At 42.2% G+C, this 22,673-nt stretch overlaps 1 protein-coding gene across 2 annotated transcripts in view; it reads left to right on the top strand.

Annotated features, from left to right (window-relative positions):
* Positions 1 to 22,673, top strand: part of FHIP1A (FHF complex subunit HOOK interacting protein 1A) — a 246,190-nt gene that overhangs the window by 195,259 nt on the left and 28,258 nt on the right. For both annotated transcript variants that reach the window (XM_045465790.1, XM_045465792.1), the window contains 2 exons: positions 21,145 to 21,312; positions 22,492 to 22,571. In XM_045465790.1, the coding sequence (XP_045321746.1) occupies positions 21,145 to 21,312; positions 22,492 to 22,571 (248 nt within the window). The remainder of the gene's footprint in view (positions 1 to 21,144; positions 21,313 to 22,491; positions 22,572 to 22,673) is intronic.

Raw genomic sequence — 22,673 nt, 5'->3', positions numbered from 1 at the left:
AACACCCCTCTAGCAACCCTCAGTTTGTTCTCTACAGTTAAGACTCTCTTATGGTCTGTCTCCCTCCCTGCTTTTATATTATTTTTGCTTCCCTTCCCTTATATTCATCTGTTTTGTATCTTAAATTCCACATATGAGTGAAATCATATGATATTTGTCTTTCTCTGACTGACTTAATTTGCTTGGCATACTACACTCTAGTCCCATCCATGTTGTTGAAATAGCAAGATTTCATTTTTTTGATCACTGAGTAATATTCCATTATGTATACACCACATCTTTATCCATTCATCCATCAATGGACATTTGGGCTCTTTCCATACTTTGGCTATTGTTGATAGTGTTGCTTATAAACATTGTGCGTGTGCCCCTTTGAATCAGCACTCCTGTATCCTTTGGATAAATACCTAGTAGTGCAATTTCTGGGTCGTAGGGTAGTTCTATTTTTTTAATTTTTTAAGGCACCTCCATACCGTTTTCCAGAGTGGCCGCGCCAGTTTGCATTCCCACCAGCAGTGCAAAAGGATTCCTCTTCTCCGCATTCTCGCCAACATCTGTTGTTGCCTGAGTTGTTAATTTTAGCCATTCTGACAGGTGTGATGTGGTATCTCATTGTGGTTTTGATTTGTATTTCCCTGATGATGAGCGGACCGTTGAGCATCTCTTCACGTGTCTATTAGCCATCTGGATGTCTTTGTTGGAAAAGTGTCTATTCATGTCTTTTGCCCTTATCTTCACTGGGTTATTTGTTTTGGAGTTGAGTTTGATAAGTTCTTGATAGATTTTGGATACTAACCCTTTATCTGGTATGTCATTTGCAAATATCTTCTCCCAGTCTATCAGTTGCCTTTTAGTTCTGCTGATTGTTTCCTCTGCCATGCAGAAGATTTTTATCTTGATGAGGTCCCAATAGTTAATGTTTGCTTTTGTTTTCCTTGCTTCCAGAGACATGTCAAGTAAGAAGTTGCTGCAGCCAAGGTCAGAAAAGTTGCTGCCTGTTTTCTGCTGTAGGATTTTGATGGCTCCTTGTCATACGTTTAGGTCTTTCATCCATTTTGAGTTTATTTCTGTGTATGGTGTAAGAAAGTGGTCCAGGTTCATTCTTCTGCATGCCGCTGTCCACTTTTCCCAAAACCATTGTTGAAGAGATTGTCTTTTTTCCATTGGATATTCTTTCCTGCTTTGTCAAAGATTAGTTGGCCATACGTTTGTGGGTCCATTTCTGGGTTCTCTGTTCTGTTCCATTGATCCGAGTGTCTGTTCTTGTGACAGTACCATACTGTCTTAATGATTACAGCTTTGTAATACAGCTTGAAGTCCGGAATTGTGATGCCTCCAGCTTTCATTTTCTTTTTCAGGATTGCTTTGGCTATTTGGGGTCTTTTCTGGTTCCATACAGATTATAGGGTTGTTTGTTCTAGCCCTGTGAAGAATGCTGGTGTTTTTTTTTTTTTTTAATGTTTTTCAAATTTATTTTTGAGAGACAGAGAGAGACAGAGCATGAGCTGGGGAGGGGCAGAGAGAGAGGGAGACACAGAATCCGAAGCAGGCTCCGGGCTCCAAGCTGTCAGCACAGAGCCCGACATGGGGCTGGAACCCACGAGCAGTGAGACTCATGACCTGGGCTGAAGTTGGACGCTTACCCAACTAAGCCACCCAGGCACCCTGAAAATGCTGGTGTTATTTTGATAGTGCTTATTGTTCCTTACCTCATTTTTATCTCTTCTCATAGCCTAACTTTGGATTTACTTCTTTCCTTATTTCTCTCAGAACGTGATGTCAACTGTGTTGTACCTGGAATTACTTTCTTCCTTATTCTAATTCTCAGTGCACTTTGCACTTAAATGTGCAAAGACAGTCATCTGGGAACTTCTTACTCTCAAACTCCTGAGTAGCAGGATCTAATTTAATAGGGCTGATGCCCAGAGCTTTGCCTGTTAGCCAGCAACTGGATGATCCATGGACCACGCTGGGTGATTGGACGAATAATCCCTGCCCTTCAGCTGGCATGGTACCTGCTTGTGCTCTTTCATTGGACTAGGATTCAGAAGACATAGATCCCAGTTTTACGTGTGATCTTAAGGGGCTTATCCTGGTTAAGCATGCAGTTTTTTCATCCGTGGTAATCCCCATGCTGTCAGCCTCCTAAGGCTGTGGTGAACATCAGATGAGGAGGTAGAGAATAGTGCTTTGGGAAGTTGTGAAGTCTTTCCCAAACGAGCAAGGCATTAAAAAAGGGGATATGGTCTGCTCTGCCTCCCTCTGGAGCTGTTTTAGCCATCAAAGAGGGTAGCATAAGTCACAATACTTGCATCATTTAAGGACTTAGTAGTAGTAGCATCTAAAGGTGAGTAGTGAAAGGACATTGTTGAGTTCTTCTGTATTGGTTCTTTTTTAAAATGTTTTATTTATTTTGAGAGAGAGAGCGAGAGAGAGAGCAGGGGAAGGACAGAGAGAGAGGGAGACAGAGGATCTGAAGCAGGTTCTGTGCTGGTAGAGAGCCCATTGCGGGGTTTGAACTCATGAACTTGCAAGATCACGTTCAGGACCTGAGCTGAAGTCGGATGCTTAACTGAATGAGCCACCCAGGTGCCCTTTTATGTATTGGTTCTAAGAATACATTTCTGCTCCCTTGTGTGTGTAGAGTGTTTGAATGTGAGAAGTACCTCCCATGGTTCAGGATGCTGGACAAGTGCCATTATTTACTGCTGTGAACTCAACATGGCTTTCCTGTGTAATACTATGAAGATATGTATACAGTGATGTGAATACCATAAAAAATACTTTCAAATGGAAATGTTGCCAGCTTGGCAGTAGGAAAACTGGCCACACATTGGTGTCATGTGTATCACAGAATACAACAAAGCGTCATCCTTGTACTGCCGACTGGACCCACCAGATGCCGTGGTGCTATGGGCAGAAGGGGAAGTGAGTGCTCCTTGTCATGAGAGATTGCACAGTAGAGACAAGATTTTCTTCATTTGACTGTAACCATTATTAGTTTTTTTTTTTACTTCTCATATTCTAGGTTATTAAGTGGAAAGATGATGCACACAGTCATTTAGATCCATATACAAATACACATTTCCCTTCATCAATGTATAGAAAAGCCTAAGAGAGTCAACTGTTTATCCCAGAGCTATCCCTTGTGGACCAACTGTGGAACATAATGAAATGTCTTAGTATTTATTGTGGGAAACCTCTGAGAATATAGAAATAGGTTATAATAGAAACTATCAGACCAATTAACTTTTTTTCTAAAGAAAATCTTCTAATTAATATCTAGGTTGTAGTGCGAAGCTTCCAGCCTACGTAACCGCTGTATCTTTAAAAAAAAATTTTTTTTTTAACATTTACTTATTTTTGAGAGACTGAGAGGCAGAGCATGAGTGGGGAGGGGCGGGGAGAGAGGGAGACACAGAATCTGAAGCAGGCTCCCGGCTCTGAGCTGTCAGCCCAGAGCCCGACGCGGGGCTCCAACTCACAGACCGTGAGATCGTGACCTGAGCCGAAGTCGGACGCTCAACTGACTGAGCCACCCAGGTATCCCGTAACCACTGTATCTTTGAATATTTTGTAAATGTGGAGGCTCCAGGTAGGGCACATGGTAAGCTGAGACCTGGGCACGCTGTTACGTGCACAGAAACCCAAATCTTCCCTTTCCTTTTGCATATTCCCAGAACAAATTGTGAACTGACTACGGAATCCATGGCCCAGAGCCAGACTCATGGTGTCTTGGGGGCATCCCTATCTTTATAATGCTGTATATAATGCTGTGACAAAACAAAAACCAAACAAAAACACTGGCCCAAGTAAACAGACTTAAAATAGAGAGCAAAGAGGAAGGTGCGTTTATTCATTGGCATAAACCTGGATGTAGTGGTTAGTGGTATCTAGTTAGTTCTTTGCGGAGGATTTAATGTGGTGTGAACTTCAGAGTCACACTGCAAGGGTTGATATTCCAGCTTCGCCACCTGCTAACTCTGTGCCCTTGGGCAGCACTTTCAACTTCTCTGAGCCGTTTTCCTTGTTTGTAAAATGGGGATGATATAATAGTGCCTACCTTAAACGACTTGTGAGGATTTAATGGGTTGATACTTTGCAGTGTTGCCTGGCACAGAGTTAGTGCTTTGTATGTGTTAATTCTGTTATTCCTTTTTAGTTCTTATCATGTACATGTTGGAGAATCATAGTTTTAAGTCACTGGGCAGCTCTCTCATTAATCTGTAATTTATAAAATTTGGCATATTGCCAGGAGTAAAAGGTAGGAAACCGTAGGCATCAACGTACTGGGAGAAATAACTCTGGGACTCGACTAGTAGAGCTCAGCTGTTTGAATCTTTTCCCAGGCTGACCCCGAACTTCCTCCAAAGGCTGACTTTTCCAGCTATCTTGAACCATTTGCTATACACTGAGTATGAACTTGATTTCCAGTTAATTGTGCTTATGCCATTCCTCTACTTGAGATACCTTTTTCTCCTCCAACTATACTTATCTCCTCCAACTATACTATACAAATCTTTCTCATCCTCCAATGTCCCGACCACATACTGCCTCCTTCTGAAAGTCTTCCTGACCAAGCCAGGCATAGGCAATCATTCTTCTCATCTTTAGAGTTTTGTTGGTTTCACTCCTATGGCACTTAAAAGATTACCTTGTATGATCATTATGGGTTTGCTGTGTCTTACTTATCCTACCAGGTGACAAACAGCATGAGAGCAGAGATTATGTGTGCTTATTTATATATCCATTGGGCATACAAATATCATAGCAGCACATCTAGCACACTGCCTTGCACATATAGGTATTTTGCTGTTTTCTGAATAAGTGAGTGAACATAGATATGGTAACTAGATAGTGATGTGTATCTGTGGAGCAAATGTGAGGCAGAAAGAGGAGAGAGCTAAGAAGACATTAAGTAGTTGGAGCTGTTGTGGGGGGGGCTCGTGTCAGGTTGATGAACTCATGTTTGGGTGACAGCTGGCACTCCGGGGTGGCATGGAATGGGAGGAAAGTGAGGTACTTGAGGGGAGGGGTGTTTAGGATTGGCTAGACGTGGCTTTTTGCTGAAAGTGGAATATGTCTTCTTTGTTGTGGAAATCCACAATGGAAATGACCAGATTTGAGACAGATATTGCTGGAGCAGTGTAAAGGAAGATACGGAGTTTTCCAGAAAGAAAAGAAAAATGAATAAAAAAATATTACTCAAGAATCAGCGATGACGCTAAGATTCATATTTAAACTTTTTTAATGTTTATTTTTGAGAGAGAGAGCGAGCATGAGTGGGGGAGGGGCAGAGAGAGAGAGGGAGACACAGAATCCGAGCAGGCTCCAGGCTCTGAGCTCTCAGCACAGACCCTGATGTGGAGCTCGAACCCACCAACTGTGAGATCATGATCTGAGCCAAAGTCAGCCACTGAACCGACTGAGTCACCCAGGTGCCCCTCTAAGATTCAGATTTAAAATGTGCTCTCCACATCTGGAATTGAAATTGTTCAAAATGGGAGAATTTTCTTTATTGTTTTTGGCTTGAGTTGCCTAGGAGATACCTATCAAGTTAAAAATAATTGGCAATATATCATTTTCATGGTTATTTATCAAGACATTCAACTATCTGGATAAGCATGTATGATATTTATATTCGTGATAGTTGCTTTAATAGAACTAGTGGATTTAGCTGTCCATTTTTTTTCTTTGAAGATAGCATTCTGTCTGTCAGAATTTATGGTTTATAACTTTAAAATCTATTGGATTTCAGTTTTACAGAGGGACTCTATGTGGAACAAAGGTAAGGAACTCCTTTGTTTCTGCATCCTTATTTCTGGGACAGGTGTCACCCCAGTGCTTGGCACTCAGTAGGGATTCTAAAAATGTTTGTCAGTAAATGAATTAATAACATCTCAGTTTAAACAAATTTCACAGATTGGTTGGATTTCATGAAGCATTTCCTGTGTGTGAAGTTCTTCCCAAATCTAAATGGAGAGATTGAATTGGAGATAGGAACATAGTATGTGATATACACTCACAGGATTTTAGTACTAGACATAATTCCAGAGACTGTATAGTCTCAGCTCCTCATTTTTCAGATAAAGACATTGAAGACCAGAGAGGTTAAGTGACTTGCTCAGGCTCACACAGCTGATTACGGGCAGAACTTGGACCAAACTTAGAACTGCTGGTCTATAGAGGCTTCAGTATCATCTCTTCTCATTACCCCTTTGGAAGTAAATCTTAGATCCATTGATTGCTTCCAAAGCGTAAGTTAACTCCTGAGCTCCCAGTGCAGAATTTAGAACAAATTCTCCTTGTGCTTATATTAATTGCAAAATAGATTTCTTTGAGAGCAAATCCTTTTACTCTCAAGCCTCCTATGTGATCAGGGGCTGGTTGGGTGCGCCCATACTAATTTTTGATGTCCTGCTTGAGTTTCTCCTCTTGGTAAGTCTGCTCTAACAGGAGAGCTTGCACCATCTAGTGGATCTAAGAAGAGGCTCTTGGATTTAATTTTTTGGTGGCCCCACTTTAAAATAAAGAAAGGAACAATATTTTTAGTTAATCTGCAGATTGTTACCTGGAACCCTTTATTCATATCATGAGAGTGATATAAGAAGCCCAGAATGAGAAAAAAAAAAAAAAAAGAAGAAGAAAAAGAAGCCCAGAATGATGTTAGGGTCACTTTGTACCTCACAGTGCTAAAAGCAGAACATGCTATTGACCATGCTCTTCTGCCTTTTTTTAATGGTAGAAGGAGGGTAAGGAAGTGGGTGTTATATCAACCTGTCTTTTCAACCATGCTTGGATCCTTTGCCTCATTAATTCAAAACATTAACTCTTCTATAATGGGTCTTTCTATAATAGGTGGGAATTAGTTAAATCCTGCTACTATTCTCGGGAAATTCTCTAGTACTCATTTGGACAATTAACTTATTCAATAATTTACAGTATTCTATCCAGTTGGATAAGTGAAGTTTTTGGAAGCTTCCAAATTACTCCTTTGTTTTCTTCAATAGAAATTTAAAATCTTTTCTCAAGCTCCGCACGATACTCGCTTTGTATGGCAGGTGGTAGAAAATGGCATCTTTCAAGCAGGGTAATTTGATGACTGCGTGGGCAACGCGGGGTGGGGATCTCACCACTGACTTGCCCTGTGATGTGAATGCTCATTTACCTCCTGGGCCGGAGTCTTCTTTACAGGGAATGTGATTGTCATCCTTATATTTACAGAGTAATGCTCAGCAAAAACCAGAGTTGTTGTTGTTGTTTGTTTGTGTTTGAGTTCTTCATTTTGTTTTTACTTTTGTTACTCCATCCACTGAAGTATCTTACATGGCGTCCTAGCACCTGCGTAATGTAGGTGTCCTTTGTGAGGGTGGTTCTTACCCTGGTGCACATCAGAGTCATCAAGGGTCCTGGCCCCACCCATGGAGGTTCTGATTTACCTGGATCCAGATAGGGTGTGAATATGGGTATTTTTTAAAGGCTCTTTGAGGTGCTGTATGATGTCGTTGAAAATGTGTTTGAACCATTGGATTCCAAATCAAATTGAACATTGGAGATCTATATTTGAAAACCATTATTCTCTTTGAGGCTGGAAGCTGTACTGTATTGTGATTGGAGTAATGAGGTCATTGCTGCATCTAAGAGACTCCATTTTTGCATCCCCATTTGGGGCTGGTAGAGTCAGTTTTGGGTGTATGATCCAGGTCTGAGGAATGGGAGTCCCTTCTGGGATAGCCAGGAGCTGTGAGGACCAGAAGTTCATGTTTTTGTGAGGGGCAGTTTAATGTGTTATAATTGTCCTAATCTTAGGTATGGATTCTATATTGTTGGCATGTGTCCAGTGATAGTAGGAGAGTTGGCCTTTCACATTAAATCTTTTTCTTCTCTTGTTGGTTTTAAGAACAATTTTTTCCCTTCCTGTTGGTTAATAATCAATTTTACCTCTTTTGGTGGTTCCCAGGAGTAAGGTGCTCAGTAAGTTCTTTGGAGAAGCTGTTTTCTGGAGTGAAGTCTAGACTCGTCCCTGGGAGCAGCTGGTTTAGAGAAAAATAGCTGAATTGGTGGGATGAGGGATGGTGTGGTAAAAGGGCAGGAATGGGTCGAAATCCTCCAAAATGCCATAACTCAACTCTTATAATGGGAGATAGTGTCTTTGACCTTAATCAGCCCACATAGTTGATACAACTATTCAATTTCAAAGTATTTATGCTCAGTTTCCAGAGGGCAGGGGACGAGAATGCCAAGGAAATATTAGAATTCTTATCTTGGCTTCTCCTCAAAATAGTACAAAGAACATGAAATTTGGTATCGGGCAGACCTGGTCTCTGGTGAATCTGGTCTCTGCCACTTATTGTGTACTTTTGGGACAAGATTATGAGCCTCACTTTTCTTATCTGTGAGAAGACGACCCTGACAGCTACCTTGCAAAGCCAAATTGAATTAACCCAGAGAACATATATGAAACACCATAATGCATGGTGCAGAGCTGGGACTCCATAAATGGTAGCTATTTCTGGAAATACTATTAATAATAGTAATAATTACTGATGATTATAAAAATAAACAAATTTTTTCCTCCTTTGGAAATGGCTCCTGGCCTGTGTCCAGTTGTCTCTCCGGTGGGCTGAGAATAGGGATGGTAAGGGTGTTGACAGAGGCCCCAGCTGGAAAAGGTGTACTCAGAATTTTCATTCTCATATAATCAACATGTTATCATTTAGCCTCATCACAAGTTAAACCCTTAAAATGTAGATGCTCCTTAGAAGACTTAATTCCACTGATCTTTCATCTTGTGTATAGCTTGCTTGTTTACCTCAGAGAGAATAGACTATAAATCTTCATTTAAACAGTGTGGAAGGGGGGGTTAGGAGGGAAGATGGGAGAATGTGACTTGTGGGGGGATTACTTTAGTGTTAAGTTACACCTGGTGGCGTGGGCTTCGGACATACAGAAAGGGCTGGACCATTAGGAAGCCCAGAAGAGGAGATGCCAGAACCGGGGACTTTAGGGTGGTGAGGGCCCAAATACAGCAGCCGTCAGTTTGGAATTGCTGTCCACAGTTCCCCATCAGGACTGCCTGTGTGTTGCCGTAAGTTTGTTTCGGTGGCCACCTTTCTCACTGCCCTAGGCTGGCAGCGTCTGGGGTTACAGTACAGTTGAAGCCCTGGGCCTGGAGTCTGAAGCGTTTATACGAATCAGTGGAAACTGTGTGTAGCAGAGGTTATGCAGTTTCAGGAAAGTCAGTATGGTGTAATTGAGGTATAAAGGGCTCTCTTCCCCATCTGAGTTCTGACAGGTTGAGAACTACAAGTGAGGCAGACAGGAGATCAAAATAGTGCCTTTGTTATCAATAAAACTGAGGCTGAAGAATAGAGTTTATACCTGGGGGTAAGATTGCCTCATACCGACCCCCAGGATTAGACAGACTTGCCCAGATGCACCATAGAGCCTGCAGTGAGAGGAGTAGAGAAGAATGTGTACTTCCTGCTGGCAGCTGGGCTCCCAGAAGAAAGGAGAGAGGAAGGACAGGCTTCTCAAAATGACCTTACTCTTCTTCTCCTGGGGAGGGCGTTAGGGAGGCAGAGAGGCCGGAAGTACTCTGCTGGGTGATCCTGCATGTGGGAGGAAACATTAAGATCATTTTTCTCTGTCAGGTTTACGGAAATCCAACCTTTCTAAATTCTAGAGATTTGGAAGCAGTAATTCATACTACAAAAACAAATAGGGGTAGTTTAGGTGTTATTGCCATGTTGAAGAGCCCATCATGCGTGCCTGTTGCCTGCAGAAAATAATCCAGACTCCCTCCCTTGTTTCTGAAAACCCCTCCTAATCTGTCCCCATCCTGCCTTTTAACGTTCCTTCCCCCATGATTTTCAAAGGCAGACCTGAGGTCAGAGCAGTGCCTCCCTTGTCCTCTTTCTTATTACTGTGTTCCTGCTGGATAATTCTTTCTGCTTCCTGTCTGTCTGTGCAAAATGTATTCATCGGTTAAGTCTCGGCACAGTCCCTGTATTGGGCTAACGCCCTGCACCGAAGTACACACTGATTTGTCTCGTCTCTGAACTGCTGCTCTCTGGAAGCACGCGGTCTCATGCTTGTTTCTCCGCGTGAATTTCAGCAGCCCCCCCTCTGGAAGTGCCACGAGGGACAGGATGTTTCCTGTACTTCTTTTATGTCTCCTCAGCTGCTAGTTTACACAGGAAAAGCACTCAGTACATAGGCAGGTGATTAAATAAATGTTTCCAAAGAACGTGGGTAGCACCCTTATCACTACAGAATAGAGTCATGTGTTGATTATGCTGGAGGTAAAATTACCAAGGCAAAGAAATGAAATTAGCTCCCGTTTCATGTCGCTGACATGAAATCAAAGAATTTCAGGGTTTTGGAACTGAGAGGGTAGATCATCTGGTTCAACGCCATCGTTTCACAGCGGAGCACGCTAAGGCTCATGACTTGAAAAATATTCAGAGACTGTGAGCTTAGTATTTGTGAGAGGAATAGAGGATATGGAATAGATGATTTTTCAATGCCTAAACATTAGATTATCCAGAAGAGGCTTATGTGGCGGCTTTATGTTAACTTCAGGGAGTCCTCTAAGTGTTCCAAAGCGCTTTTCAGTTACCCTGAGCCTCACCTTATGGGTTCTCACTAAAATCTGTGGAGGAAGATGCTTTTCACAGAAGCTTTCACCACATCTCGTTGTTGGGCTTTTTCATGGATATGCTGGATTCCATCGTGGGTCAGGGACATCCTGCTTGTTCTGCAGCTGCAATAGTTGAGACACCAATAGATTGCTTGATTTGCCCAAGGTCACCAGAGTCCAAGGATTAAAATGCAAGTGTTTTACATTCCCACTGCTGTCTGTTTTCTATTACACCATGCTGCCCTTTGCTTCTTTTTTTTAAAAATTTTTTTATGTTTATTTATTTCTGAGACAGAGAGAGACAGAGCACAAGTGGGGGGGGTGTGCAGAGAGAGAGAAAGGGAGACACAGAATCGGAAGCAGACTCCAGGCTCTGAGCTGTCAGTGCAGAGCCTGACGTGGGGCTCGAACCCACGAACTGTGAGATCATGACCTGAGCCGAAGTCGGACACTCAACCGACTGAGCCACCCAGTCGCCACCCTTTGCTTCTTTAAATTAGTATCTGTAGACTTTGAGAATCCCAGCTTAGAACGGAAGTGCACTTTCGGTTCCCTCATTAGCTAAGAGAAAGAACAGTTAACCATCCAGAGTAGGCAGTTTTGGAACCAAGCCTGGATAAGACATTAGCGATGATATTTAACTATTGTATAAAAATGGCAAAATAAGCACAGTGTTTTGTTTTTTCTACCATTGTTTCTTTTCATTACCTTTTGAATATTTTAGCTTTTTTAAAAGTTTTTATTAATTTTGAGAGAGCAAGAGAGAGCAAACAAGCAGGGAGAGGCAGAGAGAGAGGGGAACAGAGGATCCAAAGCAGGCTCAGCGCTCACAGCACAGATCCCGATGTGGGGCTCAAACTCACGAACTGTGAGATCGTGGCCTGAGCTGAAGTCGGGCACTTAACTGACTGAGCCACCCAGGTGCCCTGAATATGTTAGAGTTTTAATTAAGAAACAAAAAATCAAACTTTAGTGTTTGCTCTTACTCGTTTAGCAGTTAACAGAAAAATTAACAGGTAAGTATATCTGTATTTTAAACAGTTTTCAAACACTGAGTATTGTCATATTAATGAGTCACAAATTTGGTTTGGTAGGTTGTAATTAGCACTTAAAAAACAATAAAATAGAAAACATCGGTGCGTTGTACTTCGTAACTGTAAATACTATGTATTATTGTAAAATATAGTTCTTATGATGGGTTCTGGTTTTAAAAAGTTTAAAAAATACTGTTCTCATGTTTTGGAAGGTTATTTGGAGAATGGGTTATGAGATTAATCTTGACACTACTTTTAAGCCTTATCATGGGCTGCAAATGTTAGCTGGTCTTCTCTTGGTATAAAACGTTCATTATTAATCCATTCACTCAACAAATGTATTTTGAACACCCAGTATATGCGAGGCACTGTTCTAAATGCTGGCATGAGATCACTCTAGCAGTTTACTTACAAAGCAAATCATCTAATTTTCAGAGAAAACACTGTATCAGTTTGCATAAGGTTTAGCTGCAGATAACAGAACACTTCCTTCATGTCACAGAAAACTCCCTTTAAACATTCTTTTTTTCTTTCTTTTTTTTTTTTTTAATTCCATACACCAGTTCTGTTTACATCTATCTCACTGGCCAGGACAGGTACAGCTATACCTAGATACAAAGGAAGGAGGGAACTGTAGTTTTTTTAGCTCTAAATTTAAAGTTCATTCTTAAAGAAGAAAGAGAGACTGAATATTGGGGAGACAGAAGTGCCTGCCACAAACCTCAGAGTTTCATAGATATTAACAAAATTTAGTTTCTGTTGAGGGGAAGCTGGAGCTTTCTGTTACTATTCTGTGGAAAAGCCAGGCTGTGTACATATAGGGTTGCACATGTTGTGCACTGCACAGGGACGTCCTGCAGAAAGGGCAGATCAGAAGAGGGAGTTGGGAGAAGCAGCTAGAAGTTAGGAGACTAAAGTGTGTTCATTGTCTCAACACATGCAGTCAGCTTTTTAGAGTCTGAATCAGTGTAAGTTTCTGAAAAGCTACCTCATCTCTGACCTCGCCATGGTACTTCATATCATTTCTCTGCCATTGTAGGAGAGAAAATTAGGGTTATAAATTAAGCTTGCATTTACTGTTGATTTGAAATGGAAAAGTAGATTTCTGTCTTTCTTTCTTCTTAATTTCAACAAGTGCACGAGGGAGATAATGCTCCCTCAGTTCTTAAGCATCAAAATTATGGAAAGATAGGAAGGGTCCCATTCTCTCTAACGCAAAGAACCACAGGAAAGTACCTCGCACAAAGCCCCACCTTATTTATCTAAGGCAGCCAGGTGGTATTTGTCCTGGAAACAGTCTTGGAGAAGGGAGGGAGGGTCTGGTCTGGAAGGTGGTGTGAATCTTCTATTCTTTCCCTGCACCCTCCTAGCAGAACATTAAACATTTATTGGCAACGAATGCCCAGCAGTATTTCAAATTGTCGTAAGAAAACCAAAAAGGAAAACAGAAAGGAAGTTTACAGTCTGCTTAGTTTTCTTTTGCCCGACACTAAACTTTCTTTTGCTCTCCCCCACCCCCCATTTGTATGTCTGACTGGCGTTTCCAGTGAGGTAGAGACAGAATCACTGTGACAGGGTCCGCCTCTGTGTACCTTACTCTGTGATTATCTAGTGCCAGGTGATGACCAGGTTGGGGCAACAGAGAGACGAGAGTTATTGAATTCACTTGGGTAGATACCTGTGTGTTTTCTAAGTCTTCCATTGTGTTGAGGACTTTCTGTCTCATGGAAAGTAAGCCAGGAGTGAAATCTGGCTCTTGTCATCCTAGCTTGCCTTTGTTATAGTCTGTGGTGTCTAGGAAAATTGGTCTGTGTATAAAACTCCAGGCCAAACAATACCTTTGACTCAGCAGGCAAATTGAATGGGGAGGGAGTGGTAGGCCTTCTTAGAATTGTTCTCAAATAACTTCATTCTATAGAAGCTGCTGATTGAGACTCTGGTCCATGAACCATTTCCCCTTGACTGTTGGGTTTTAATGTCGATGCTCATCAGAATTCACTAGTACTGTCCTATTAATCAAGAAGAGAAATTAGGGGGAAACCTGAGGAAGCATTTCTTTTTTCCCAATAGGTCACTTTTCTAGGTTGCTGTAATTCAAGAACATGGCATGAGTTAGGCTCTGTATTTTCAATGTAATGTTATTCATGATAAAAGGAAAATATCCTCTGCTTTGCATGTATTGTCAAATTAATCTAACCACCTTGCTGATGAAGGCGTCCCCAAACATGGGCTGTAAAAACCACGTGTTTTTATTGGTAACAGGACTGCTGATTTCCATCTCGACACATGTATTGATTACCCTCTGAGTCCCTGCTGGCGTAGCAGGTGCTTTGAGAATTCACACTGTAGGTCAGACACAGTCATTTCTGCAGTAAGTTTGTAGTCTTAAAGGATGGGCGAAGGCATTAAGGAAACTGGGAAAGGAAATGGACTAGCCCACAAAAGAGGAAGCTGAGGGCTTAATGATTCCAGAATAGGAAAGACAGCTGAGTTTTGAGAGGTGGCATTTCCCTGTCACCACATCTTAATGTGAGCACAGGGTAAGGCACACTGTTTTTTTATTTTATTTTTTTTTTCAACGTTTATTTATTTTTGGGACAGAGAGAGACAGAGCATGAACGGGGGAGGGGCAGAGAGAGAGGGAGACACAGAATCGGAAACAGGCTCCAGGCTCTGAGCCATCAGCCCAGAGCCTGACGCGGGGCTCGAACTCACGGACCGCGAGATCGTGACCTGGCTGAAGTCGGACGCTTAACCGACTGCGCCACCCAGGCGCCCCTGTTTTTTTAAAAAAAGTTTTAACATTTATTTTTTGAGAGACAGAGCATGAGTGGGGGAGGGGCAGAGAGCGAGGGAGACACGAATTTGAAGCAGGCTCCAGGCCCTGAGCTGTCAGCACAGAGCCCGACGCGGGGCTCAAACTCTCGAACTGTGAGATCGTGACCTGAGCTGAATTCGGGTGCTCAACTGACTGGGCTGCTCAGGCGCCCCGCGTGAGGCACACTTTAGATGACGGGGGTAGAATCTTCTTTACAATGAGGAATGCTTTCTGGTTGGGAAGACCGGGGCTGTGTTGCCACGGGAAGCAGTTTAGAAGAAGGCAGAGTGGCAATGTGTGTTCTGGCTGCCTGGCAGCAGAACCCCTTCCTCTGGAAGCCCACTTCTTCAGCCTTCTGGTGATTCCGCTCACGTACCGCAGGGTCCTTTCATGCAGGGTCATTTTGCTTGGGTTGAGTCCGTTCTCATGAAGTTGTGTGGACTCCAGGAGCTGAAGCAATATGCTGAGAATAATCCTTCATTACACAGTAGGTACTCAGAAACTGACCAGTGATGATGGCATTGTTTCTATGGTGGTTCGTATTGTAAGTTCATAAGATGCTTTCTGAAACAGCTAGTAAACAGCCGATGGATGGATTTAGCGATCTTTGGGATACTGTTTGGATCTCTGCTTCTGCACTTAAACACCCACCCCAGAGTGTCTCTGTTCATTCTGACCTCAGAACCAAACTGTGAAATAGCTTTCTTATGCAATATTTGGAGTATTTCAATAACTGAATTCTATTAGATGAGGTTCAAATATAAGGGATCATATGTTGAATTACACTCTGATAAGTTATGTTATAATGAAGTATTAGGGAACAAATTATGCACACATAGTACAGCAAGGGAGGCTTTAGATATAATGTGCCAGGGCACCGGAGTGGCTCAGTTGGTTGAGCATCCAACACTTGGTTTTGGCTCAGGTCATAATCTCATGGTTTGTGGGCTTGAGCCCCGCATTGGGCTCTGTGCTGACAGTGCAGAGCCTGCTTGGGATTCTCTTTCTCCCTCACTCTCTGCCTCTCCTCTGTGCTCGCTCTCTCTCAAAATAAATAAATAAACACTAAAAAAAAAAAAAAGAAAGAATTTGCTGACTGCTCTGGGGAGAGGTTTATGATAGGCAAGAGGAAGTGTATTATATTTAATGAATTAGTTAATTGATAAATATTTAATTGATTTAATTATTACATTTAATGTATTACAGATATATTGAAGAAATGCTGGGAATGAAAGACAGAGACTGGCTTAATTTTAATGTTTTTCCTTAAAATATGTTGCTGATGTCACTCTAGCCATCATTTTAATTCCTTCCTTCCTCAAATATTTTAGGAATAAGTAGTCAAACTTACTGATTTTGGATATCACCTCCATTTGCCCATGGCGGTGTCAGTGACTGGTGTGGCCTAGAGGTCTAGGAGCAGAAGGGAGGCTTGAGGGGCCAGGAGGGAGAGAGTCTGACTCATCAACTGCAGGCTCTCTGCAGACTTGGAATAACCGAACGTCATCTTTCCTGAATGTTTGGCTGAAACAGTGGGGCTGCTTGCTGAGAACCAGGGTGTCTGTCTTCCTTTATGTACTTGAACGTTCTTTGTGCTCTGTGTCCTTGGAGGGTGGAAGATGTCTGTGAAGAGCCCACCCAGCTGCTGCCCTTGGCTGCACTTGCGTGGACATGCCTCCTGCCTGGCCACTAGCTTGTCTGGCAGCAGTGAGCAAAGTTCTTAGCCTGTGTTTCCTGTGAAGGTCCCTTCATGCCTGTTCGGTGCGATCCAGCCTTATTGTTCCTCTCTTCCCTGCTGCTTTCAGTGGGCAGGGTTCAGCTGAGTCTCAGTTTCCTAACCCTCCAATTGGAGCTGCAGGGGCTGAAGACTTACACATGACCCGGGTGAGCCCCTGCTTAGCTAGTTTTTTCCTGTCTATGGAAGGAAAAGCCAGGGAAAGGTGGCTTCTAACTTGGAGAGGATGCAACAGTCACCTGACCCCACTGCCTGCCACCTGCCTAAGCGACAGAAGGTAGAACCCATCTGTTTGTTCCAATGTGACTGGATCACAAAAAAACAATTAGCAGGTGGGAAATTTGTTTTTCGGGACATACACATAAACCTGCCATTATAGGGAGGATTCTGGTGCTAATTTAGATGCAAATGGAATTGCCCAACTAGAGCTGATTACAGAAAGGTCAGAATGTCTATATGCTCAATTTCACTCCTACGCTACGCATTAAGTTAATGTGCTGCCACGATCGTGGGCACGATGGCTGGGCTTGGTTCTGGTCTTCGCTTTTGAGAGAGTTTTGAATTACAGAAGCGGGATGTGACACATGGTGTCAACTCCTCTCTTCCTTCCCACTCCCTTTTTTAAAGGAAAACAAGTCCTATTTTGTCCTTTTCTGAGAGGCTTGAGATATTAATTTTAAAAATGCATGTCCGGGGCTCATGGCTAAGATAGAAAGGAGTAGATTGACTATAAATTCAGTTGCTTCCTGGTCGGAGAACTAATCTGGACTTTGCATGCACTTCTTCCAGACTCTGAACATGCTGGGTTGTAGCCTGGGGTGTAGGACTGGTGAGGAGCCTGAGCGGCTGAGGGGGAGGCAGAAAGGCCGGTGGGCTGGTGTGGTTATTGCAGTGCTACTGTGTCGCTTTTCAGATGTTTCTGACTCTAATGCACAGTCCAAAATTTATCTTAGGCATTTGTGTATGTTTGTCTATATTTTTTACTGAGTATGTAACAAGGCACATACATAAATATAATATATTATGTTACATATAGTTTGAACAAAATAGGCACCCAAAAGTTTCACAAAATAGTTCCTACCAAGTGCAATGCACTCTAGTATTTTCTGTTTCAGTCTGGTCTAAACCATGAGTGAACCGATACACTGATTTCACTATCCACTTTTGGATTTCAGACTCTAGTTTAAAAACACCATTTTGAGGGACTGGTGAAGGCATTGGGCATGAAGGGGACCCAGGTGAGAGCTAGTGGAGAGGGGAGAAGGTGGGTGAAGAAAGGGATTGATTTCAAAGGGTAGACCAAACTGGTCTTGACAGAGATGAAGTCAAGTCCCTGAGTCAGGGCTCAGGTTCCATTCTAGAACTGGGGCTGAAAAGTGAAGCACAGAAGGGTGCCTCAGCAGATACATTCTTTAGGTTCGTGGTTGCATTTATCTTGTCAAGGATAATTATTTGTTTGTGGGAAGGAGTTTTCCTTAGGTTATTGCTGTCCTGATGCCTTAATTTTTTAAAATTTGTTTTTCTAAATAATTTTTTAATGTTTATTTATTTATGAGACAGAGACAGAACATGAGCAGGGGAGGGGCAGAGAGAGAGAGAGAGAGAGAGGAAGACACAGAATGCAAAGCAGGCTCCAGGCTCTGAGCTGTCAGCACAGAGCCCAACACGGGGCTTAAATTCACGAACCGTGAGATCATGACCTGAGCCAAAGCTGGACGCTTAACCGACTGAGACACCCAGGTGCCCCTATGGTTCTGCCTTTAGTAAGAATTAACATTCCTAAGCTTTAGTATCCTTAAATTTTATTACTGTATATTATATGGTAGTAAGGTAGAACCTCATTTACTATTTCTACTAGTATTTGTACCCAAATTTGTAGCTACCTGCAATTCCTTACAGAACAAGAGAAATAAATACTGACAGTCATCTCACCGGTAAGGCAAAAGGTCTTACATACATCAAGAGCTGATTGTCCTTCGTAATTGGACCATGAAGAGGATGCTACTGTCCTGTTCTACTAATATGTCCTCTTTGGGGCATCAGTGGCCGCTTTGGTTTTGCATTCTGCACGGCAGAGTTGCCTTCCCCTGGGGGTTCATCGTTAGCTTTCGAGTGATCACACTTAGGCTCTGGTCTCATCCTCGTTAAGGAGGTTGCCTATTTGGGGGATTAGAGGAAGATTCTGAAAAGTAAGATAATGGGGCAGGAAAAGATTTTCTGGGATAAAAGTCTTCTGAGGGCTCTGTGAATATGGAGGAGGGAAGAGACAGAGAACGGAACCAGATTTTCTTGGCTTGGGTATTAGTTTAAGGTGAGTGTGACCTCGATTTATAAAGAGGTTACAACTTGATGCTTAATAGAATTGGGTTTTTAATATTTATACCATGTTATGTAAATGCTGCCCCTCCAAGTGTTTTCTTAAATCCTCTTAGCTTATAAATGACAGCTTTGATTGCTAAGAAAAGAAAAAAAAATAATAAAATCTTTCATTTATCCAGCCTAAGAGTAGTAAACAATAGATGCTTAATGCCCTGCTTTCATGTGAGCCCCCAAAGACTGAGACTTCTGTTCTAAAGGGTTTATTGCTGTGCTTTTGAGCTTATTAAGGTCATGTGTAACTTAAGGGGGTAAAAGCTGATGGTGCATTATTGGTGCAAAGGCAGCTCCTGGAATTGTGCAGGACATGTCAGCTCAGCAGTGCTCAGTAAGGAAGGCTGAAAATACAGTATTGCAGAAATTGCATGCATGCATGGCCCGTTTGAAATGTCTGGTTGTGCGTTTTTCTAGTGATCCAGATCATTAGGGAATTAGACTTCTGCCCAAGTGATTTTGAATTAAGTTTCTGCTAACGGACCCCGAGATTGTGGCAGTGGAATGGGGGTGAGCTGATGAAGCTCCACGTTCGGTGGTGGTATGAATCATTCCCCCATAAGTATACTTGGTGACATCAGTTATTTCATAGGTTTTTATTAAAAATGTCCCCATTCTCTGGGGCCCTCAGAACACATTCAGAGAAGAGGGAAGAATTAAAAATTAAGCTCAACTCTGGCAAATGTAAATCACTAGGACCTTGGGGGCTGTTGTTTATTCAGGAAATGTTATATTCAGTACCTTCTACGTGCCCAACTCTGTACATTGCACTGGAATAATAAAAAAGACATAGCATGTGTTCCAGGACAGTGTTAAGAGTGCTGTGAACTTGGGACTGGAGAACACCAAAAAAACACAAGGGTAGAAGCAGTTTATTTCAGGACCAGGGACAGCCCATGAGAAGCACTCTTCTCAAGGTAATTTATTTGCCGAATGGTTGAGGCTCACCTGTTTGTTTTGTTATATTTGGGCCACAGAGAGCCCTTTCAAGTTGGTCAGATGACACAGTGGTGTGTGGAATGTTTTGAGGGCTCAGAGCACTGGCGCTGAGCTGGAGGGGGACGGTGTTTGCACTCTGTTGCACGCCGAGCTCATGCCACTCAGGGTTCTGCTGGGCCACTTGTCAACAGATCCTGAGAGGGTGAGTTCAAGTGTACTGTATAGGCATGCCTTGCTTGGAATAAGGAAAATAGACAAAACTGATTTGGCTTTATCTTATCCACTTGGACTCCTCTGTCTGGAACATAACGAAGGACCAAGAAAATATATGAAAACAGTTTAAGCCTTTATGTACAGATGCATCCACATGGGATGTCTATACTCAGATATCAGATTTGCTGATCTGGTTTCTAAACTGATTTTGAAGACAGAACATTACAAGGAGAAGAGTGTATTATAAAAGGAATGACCAACAACAATATCATAAAGTGACAGTTAATACTTTGGAAGAAAGGAAGAAAGAAATGAAAAACTGGAAAAGAGAAAGATGTAACCACTCAAAAAGCATCCCCATCTGTTTAGCGTCAGGTGCATTAGACTCATGGCAGGGGAGATTGCTGAGATTTCTAGGGGATAGAGCTGGAATCTGAAGTTTGGAACTGTTTCCCTCGTGATTTCCATGCATCCCGGTTTGGGTATTTCTGTTCTACAGTCAGTCAGACAATTGATGATCCCTATTCATCAAGAGATGTTGTACTTTGCTTTTTGGGAAGACAAAGAAATCTATCCGAGTTCTTAAAATATTCCCTATCAAAATGCTTAAAATTAAAATTTGAATGCTTTAAGCACCAAATCCTCAGCACTTTGAAAAACTTGACTCTTGAGAGTTTTACATTCCCTGAAAGACAGACATTCTACTGTTTGGGATAATCACACCACGTAGAAAATACTAATTTGTATTATAAAAAAAAAGTCGGTTACTTTATAAGTGGTAAACTCTTATAGCACTTTATAAATAACACTTTACGTATATTATTCAGTTATAAAAATTTGACTTTCAACTTTCCAGGAACATACCTGAACATCTGCATTACTTTGTATCTGTACCTCTTACATATATACATACATACACACACCCATCTTCCTGGACAGAAAATGTGTTCTTATGGTTCTAGCTCCTGGTACATAGCAAGTCTAATAAATATTTATTGGATGACTAATGATGAAACAGTTATATTGAGCTTTCTAATTAATCCTTTATTGACCATGTAGATACTTTACATTATCTCCCCCCTCCCCTTTGTGGTTACACACTAAAATCTTTATGGTATTTGAACTGCATTTGATGATTAGAGTTGTCAGAACACTTGAATTGCTTTTTTATGTCCTTGCTTTTCCGTTACTGAATTAAAGGGCGGAAGCAGCATGTGGTATTGTGGGATGTGAATAGGTTATAGGCTTCAGATGAAGCTCTGAAGCGTGTTCTCGTGGTTGGCATGTCCTTGCCTTGATGGGGTCACTATGGTGAGGCCAGGGGCCTTTGGGGAAGCATGTATCACAGCATCGAGAGGATGCTCGCCTGTGCTCACTCTGTCGTTGGTCCCAGGTGACTGTGGAGGAGGTCATGACCACAACTGCATATCTGGACCTTTTCCTGCGTAGTATCTCCGAGCCAGCATTACTCGAGATCTTCCTCCGTTTTATCCTGTTGCACCAGCATGAGAATGTCCACATCCTAGATACTCTCACAAGCCGAATCAACACCCCATTTCGGGTAAGGTGAACCCCAGAGGAAGGGACTTTATAACTCAGAACAAATTTCAGGAGAGTTTGTTTTGGGGATTAATGATGAATATTTTTTCTCTAATACCCCCTCCCCTGCTGTTTCTTGTAGCTATTATTATTATGACACCATTATGGATTTCATTGACCAGGTTTTAGGTCCGTCCTGTCTAGAACACAGACTAGGAATTACTCCCTGGTGCAAAAAATTACTTAAGTGCTCTGATGAAATGATGAAAGCTTACTCTCAAAAAGGTATAATGATTTTATAATTCACCTGTAGGTATCTTCCCTATTTGGCTGTTTACCTTTCCTTTTTGGAAATTAGAGATCAAAAGAATTCTTGGTTTTGAATGAACTTCTTAGAAGACTATATTATCATACTCTCAGCACTACTGAAAATGGAACCAAGGAGAATGTTTGCCCCAAAGCCAAGAGACAAGCCCAAAGGAGCTGAGGCATGGGGCTAAACACTCTAGTTGGGGAGCTGGCCAGGGTACCTGCAATTTTCTGTTAGCCCTGTCTTGTAAATAACCAATGTCATATTTGAAAATAACTTGGGAAAATAAATGCCAAGCAGGAGATCGTGTGTGTGCGCGCGCACGCGCGCGCGTGTGTGTGTGTGTGTGTGTGTGTGTGTGTGTGTATGTGTGCTGGGGAGTTGTAGGAGCACGTTTATGTGGATCTTTAAAAGTTGGAAATAAGAGCACAGGCATTTTGTAGGAGGGTCATTCTGCATTATGGCATCATTCTAGACATAGGCTTTCTTAAATGTTTGTTTATTTTTGAGACAGAGAGAGACAGAGCTGAGCAGGGAAGGGGCAGAGAGAGAGGGAGACACAGAATGTGAAGCAGGCTCCAGGCTCTGAGCTGTCAGCACAGAGCCCGACACGGGGCTCGAACTCACGAACTGTGAGATCATGACCTGAGCCGAAGTCGGACGCTTAACTGACTAAGCCACCCAGGCGCCCCTAGACATAGGCTTTCTAATCAAATCCTGTAGGAGAACTAAAAGCCTTAACACACATTCTCTCGGGAAGCAGCATGTTTTTATCAAAGCTGCTAAAAAAAGAGGCCATTTTTTTTTGTAATTCTGATTTATTTTCCATCTGTGGGGAGTAGAGCTATCCTTCCAATATCTGAAATAGAATGTGTGTTTTTTGCTTCCCAGCTCTGTGTGGTGTCCCTGGCATTGTTTAGAACTCTCATCGGTTTACATTGTGAAGATGTGATGTTACAGCTAGTTCTAAGGTGAGTTGCCCTCTTTTGTTCTCTTTAAAGAAAAACTCAATATGTACTATTGCTATTATATTTTTCTTTGGGTCATATAAGCCATGTAGGAGCCATGCTTCT

This window comes from Leopardus geoffroyi, chromosome B1 (genome assembly GCF_018350155.1).
Source record: "Leopardus geoffroyi isolate Oge1 chromosome B1, O.geoffroyi_Oge1_pat1.0, whole genome shotgun sequence".
Taxonomy (NCBI): domain Eukaryota; kingdom Metazoa; phylum Chordata; class Mammalia; order Carnivora; family Felidae; genus Leopardus; species Leopardus geoffroyi.
The sequence above is the reverse complement of the archived record's forward strand: the minus strand, read 5'-3'. Positions and strand labels throughout refer to the sequence as shown.